General features: G+C 31.3%; 1 protein-coding gene across 1 annotated transcript; it reads left to right on the forward strand.

The window, feature by feature from the left end:
* The first annotated feature begins 1,896 nt into the window (after positions 1-1,896).
* Positions 1,897-3,837, forward strand: LOC131151555 (uncharacterized). Its single transcript, XM_058102797.1, has 3 exons — positions 1,897-2,082; positions 2,234-2,733; positions 3,308-3,837. Exons 1-3 carry the CDS (start codon positions 1,897-1,899, stop codon positions 3,756-3,758), a joined length of 1,137 nt encoding a protein of 378 aa, XP_057958780.1. The 3' UTR covers positions 3,759-3,837.
* The last annotated feature ends 2,164 nt before the right edge of the window (positions 3,838-6,001 follow it).

Below are 6,001 nucleotides of genomic sequence, written 5' to 3' on the forward strand. Positions count from 1 at the left end.
ATTAATGAACAAATTTAAATTTTAGACATAATTAATATTTAATTTTTCTTAAATTTTAATGATATTAAAAGAAATTTTCATTTTCGATAGTGTTTGATAGAGAAAGAAAATAAAAGAGAAAATGAGTTTTTTCTTTATTTTTATTTTTTAAGTAAAATTCATAATCTAAGCAGACCCCTAGCTCAAAAAGCATTGCGTAAAAAAAAGAAAAATATAAAAGAATTTACATTTTCATGTTTAGTTATCAAAGAGAGTGAGAAATAAAATATAAATTATATATAATTTATAAACAAAATTTTAATTTTACACACCATTAATAGTTAGTTTTTCTTAATTTTTAATCATATTAAAATAAATTTTCATTTTGAATAGGATTTAACATAGAAGGAAAATACAATGGAAAATAAGTTTCCTCGTCATTTTCCTTTCCTTTCCTTTTTCCAAATAAAATCTTTAATCCAAATAGATCCTTAAAGAAAAATTCTAATGAAAGAAGAAAGTTGTTCAAAAAACTTGTTTAGAGTTGTTCTTCCTTGATATCTAGTTAGTCTGTGCTGGTCAAACCTAATTGTTCTTTTTTTGAAGTTGTTTGCACCAAACTAGCTCAAAAAAATTTAGAAAAGAAACCCTTATTTTTTATTTTTTTTTCTTCTTAAAACGATGTTTTTCGAGGTTCTTTGAATACTCAACTAATCCACCGGAATAATGGGTCCGTTCCTTTACCCTTCTTCACTTAAATACAGAAGTATTGTCTCAAATGAAGAGTTCTCAAGACATAAGGAAAACTTTAAGTAAACCACATGAACCACCTTTGGGGGCCGAAATAGACCCTTGTTAGTTTGTATAATACTTTCTTTATATTGACTAAAAAATAGTTGTACGTGCATTTGGGTCTGATAGAATTGATTAAAATTAAATTAAATTTAACACTTGACTTTATCACGCTCTTTATTTAAACTTTCATCCTTATCCTAATCTATTCTGTAAACTAAACATGACAGAAGCATAATAAAAACTCAATCATTTTTCTAAACTCTATTGACAATTTGTAAATATTGAAGGCTTCAACTTCACAAAAAAATTAAATAAAAATAAAATAAAGAGTGTCAGCACTTCATTTATTTTCAAATTCAATGGAAACTTAATTAAAGACTATAGAAAATTAATTTGGTCATTACTATTTATATTTATTTGCAACTTTCACTTGATATTATAGTCTTTTAAATGTGAGCCTTAATTTGTCCAGTCACAAAATGTAGGCATTTTGCTAGTTTGTATAAACTTTACGACAGATAATTTCCTTATAAGTACATTTTATTTTAAACATAAAAAATTATACATTCAATGGTGGGCATTTTCAATTTTGTCATTTATTTTTTAGCTTTGCTTTTTTTGTAAATATTGATAATGCCATCTTGTTCTAGTTCATAATTGATCAGTTAATGATTATCTTAATAAAAAAGAAAGACTTGTAAGTAGCGTTACATTCAATCACTTATATTTTAAAACCCTCCAACCACAAGATATTGCATTAAGAGAGTCATATCATTATGTCCTACATCAAGTAATGCCACTCACTTGTATGGGTCAAAATGCTAAAGTGACTTCTTGTTATTGGAGCATTCTATATTTTGCATAGAGACTGCAGGAGAGAGGAAAAAAAAAAGAAACAAATATTGGGCACACATCCTAACCCCCCTCAAAAAAAAAAAAAAAAAAAATAGCTTATCACTTTTAGAAACAGATTGTGCCTAATTAAAGCTCCTAACAAAACGCTTCTTTGTTTGGTTCCCCTCGTATTCGGGTGGGTGCTGCCATCATCTTCATTTTTCTTTTCAACATCCTTTTCTCTTTCCTTCTCCTTAATTTGCAATCATCTCTTTCTGTTTCTCTCGTATGGCAGAGCACCCTCGTTCACCATCCTCAGACTTCTACCACATTCTTGGAATCTCAAAAGGTGCTTCCATTCTAGATGTGAGCAAGGCTTACAAATCACTCGCTAGGAAATGGCATCCAGATAAGAATCCCTTCAACGCAAGCGAAGCAAAAGCCAAGTTTACAGCCATTAATGAAGCCTACAAGGTAACGCATCTATTTTATTTTGTTGTTATTATTATTTGAATGATTCTGTTCATATTCTTGCATGCATGCATGCATGGAAAATAGACAAACATTCTGGATTTTTGTTTGAAGAAAATTGTTTTATTAATTTATTTTCCTCATGATTAAATAGGCCATTAATGGGAAGAAGCAACAAGAGAAATCTATGAATAGTGAGGAGCCAACAACATCGGAGGGTTCTCACAGTCACCGCCACAGCCTTGATGATGGCTTCCCTTCACGTCGTTCATTTCTTTCCAAGAGTTCAAGTAGGAGGAGCTCCACGCCCACGCCATTAATGAGAAGTATGAGCCGCAGGAGCACCCCTTCTTCCCCGATTACAGATCATGATCATTTTCCCGATTCCTTCTCAAAAACTACGAGTACCAGAAGAAGCACAACCCCGAGCCCAACAACAATGGCACCCACCACTGCCACCGACTTCTCAGCCCCCAAGTCTTTATCGAAGAGTGCGAGTCGGAGAGTAGGCGCCACCCCTATAGTGTTTTCTCAATCGACAGCGCCGAAGAAACCACAACCTATCGAGAAAAAACTCGAGTGCACGCTTGAGGAGTTGTGCCACGGTTGCGTCAAGAAGATAAAGATCACCAGAGATGTCATGACAAACACAGGGTTCGTATGTTACTCTTTTACAATGGATGCAATTATATCATCAACCTTGTAGCTAGCTACTTAGCTGCTATATTCTTTTCCTGCACAAGAAGCTACGAGACTTAATTTGTTCATTGGAAAATTATAAAATGTAATAAGTCTTAAATTTAAAACTAAGAGACTTAATTTTTCAAGAAATAACTAATTCATATTTGTCATCTTAATAAATTGAGGCTGTTTTCATATTAAATCAATTAATAAGTCCAAAATGCAACATTTTAATGGTATACTTTGTCAAGAATTTCATTGAACAAAACCTCCAATCTAATAGATAGGAGCAGTGTCAATTGAAGCCTTCTAATAAAATTCATTCAACCCCTTCAGTGAAATACCATGCAATAATGTCTAGAAAAGCTTTCAAACTATTTTGGAATTGAATGTAAATTTAAATCATAAGTGATATTGTTGTTTTACAACTATTTTACTTAAACTTGATGTTACATATACATAAAATTAATTATTGTTCTAGTTGATTCCCAAAATTAGAAATTTTGGTTGTGCTCCAAATATGAAGTTCATCATGACATGCATGCAGGACAATTGCTCGAGAAGAGGAGATACTAATTATAAAAGTGAAGCCAGGATGGAAGAAAGGAACGAAGATTACATTCGAAGGGAAGGGTGATGAGAAACCAGGTAGCCTCCCAGCGGATATAACCTTCTTGATTGATGAAAAGAGACACCCTTTGTTCAAGAGGGAAGGGGATGATTTGGAGCTGGGAGTTGAGATTCCTTTAGTAAAAGCTCTCACTGGTTGCATTATTTCAGTCCCTTTGTTAGGAGGGGAGAGGATGAGTCTTGCATTTGATGATATTATATATCCAGGGTATGAAAAGATTATACAGGGGCAAGGCATGCCTAAGTCCAAAGAGAGAGCAGGAGTGAGAGGAGACCTTAGACTCAAATTCCTTGTCAATTTTCCCATGGATTTGAGTGATGATCAACGCTCTGATATTTGTAGCATTCTCCAAGATTCATCTAGTTAGTTTATACTTTTCAAATTTGTATACCTTTTTCAATTTGTAACATATTTTTCCACATTTTCTAATACTCAAATCTTGTAACATAAATGCACTTCTGTGACAAATATGTAAATGTAAACATTTTACACAAATGCGAAAAATCATGCATGCACTTCAATTTTCCACAACTAAGGTTAAGAAAAAGTTTCCTTGACCTTCCTTCCATATGCTTAGTGTGCACTTGAGAGAGAGAGAAAGAGAGAGAGATGCTCATCTTCCAATTTTGCAATGTACTCAATGAAGTAGTGAAGGTATATTCAACAGTCTTTGATAAAAAAAGAACCATAATGACGTAAATACGAAAGGTGACAAAGGCCATGACAATAAGCGAAGCTTGCTCAGACAGGTGAAATGGAGAATTTCAATAATGGAAAAATGATAATACAAGGAAGTCATTAAGTTCTTTTCAATTTTACATGGAAGTAATTCATACATATTCCCAACATTATGATATTAGAATATGTGGCACTTAAAGTTTTAGTTGGGTTTCTCAAAAACAAAAATAAACAAGTATTAGCAAAAATTATCAAGCTAGACCTTCCTTCTTAAGGAGGTGACATTGCATTGTTAGGAGATATATATGATTCTATTCCAAAGACATAACAAATAAAAGTTGTTAATTATAAGTGTTTAGACATTTACATAAAGTGGATATAATTATGCATACACTCATATATACTTTTTAAATTTTTTTTTTTTCCTAAGATCTTATAAAGCCCCCTTTATTGTTTCTTATGTATGCATTGTGCATATGTGGAATTGGTGACAGAGCCGAATTAAGCTTACATTATTTTCTTCCTAATTTTTTCTTTCAATTGTCCCTTTACATCCCAAGTTTTAAGCATGCATTGTTTCGTTCTGATTCTTTCTTTCCATTGTTTCATTCCACCCCAAGTTTTAAATAGTTACTAAAGCAACCACAAAGTTCTCGAGCAAATGTGTTTTTAAACTCGTTTCATGCAATCATTCTACTATTAGCATGTGCATTTGTAAGTTAATAGCTACATGGTTTGTAAGGCAAGCATTTGCTTAACATATTTTTAAAAGGTCAATTAATAACACCACAAATCTTCAGAGTTTTAATGAATTGTACCACTACTTAGGTCTGGCTGTAACAATTTATACTTAACCATTTGTTTAGAAGCTTAGAATAGAGATCTCAAATTCAAATTATAGAGAAGAAAAACTTAGGGGCCATTGTGTACCTGACTTGTACCATAACCAACAAAGCATTCTCGTAAAACAATACCAAAGTGGAGACCCACATTCAACTTCCATGTAACAACTTTTTCTCTTTGAAAATATTTCGTAGATTCACAACACTCCAAAACGCATCGTCACTATCCACAAAATGAATCAATTAATTCTTTAGATTTTAGTTAATCTCTGCATTAACATCTTCTTCACATTCTTCACTCGAAAGCTTAAAAATTAAGTCTAGTTCACATAATGACCGTTCTTAAAAAATATGACAAAATACAATAAGAATGTATTTAAAATTGTACCAATATAACGCTTTAGGAGGAAGCTACTCATATGGAAATTAGTTTCTTCCTCCCAATATGGAATAAGAAAAGAATAATTTTTTATATGGTGAAATTTGGGAATACTATTATTTGTTATAGATCAAATTTTTTTTTTCCGCATTATAATCAGCTTTACGGTGACAACACTTTTTTTCTGCATAAACAATTAGTTTACATTTAATTCGCAAACTACCTATTCCTACGTATAGATCCATTATAATAAATTAGTTATGATTAATTATATAAAAAAATTGTACTGTAACCATAAACCAAATAACAAAGTAAAAACATGTACTTGTTAAGAACCCGTTTAAAAATATAATTTATTTATTTTTAATTTTTTAAAAACATTTAATATAAAGTGACATATTTTTTTAAGAAAAACAACACTATTTTATTTTATTTATTAATATATAAAAAACATAAAATATAGAAAATAGTACATCTATTTAATTAATATTTTTTAATTAAACGGGTCACGCGGCTGACCTAGTCCAAACTCGCCTAACCCGTTTATTAATGGGTCGGGATTGGGTTTGGATTGACTCATTTATAAACGGATAATCTTATACTAAATTCGAACCCGATTTTAATGGACAGGTCACAAATCACTTGTAGAATTTTGACCCATTTTACCACTTTTATGTACAAGTAATAGTTATTACTTTTATTTTTAAAATT

This window comes from Malania oleifera, chromosome 3 (assembly GCF_029873635.1).
Source record: "Malania oleifera isolate guangnan ecotype guangnan chromosome 3, ASM2987363v1, whole genome shotgun sequence".
Lineage (NCBI taxonomy): Eukaryota > Viridiplantae > Streptophyta > Magnoliopsida > Santalales > Ximeniaceae > Malania > Malania oleifera.

Coding starts and splice junctions, on each gene's coding strand:
- LOC131151555 (XM_058102797.1), top strand. CDS start 1,897: ATGGCAGAGCACCCTCGTTCACCATCCTCAGACTTCTACCACATTCTT. Junction 2,083..2,233: donor CCATTAATGAAGCCTACAAG/GTAACGCATCTA, acceptor ATGATTAAATAG/GCCATTAATGGGAAGAAGCA. Junction 2,734..3,307: donor GATGTCATGACAAACACAGG/GTTCGTATGTTA, acceptor ACATGCATGCAG/GACAATTGCTCGAGAAGAGG.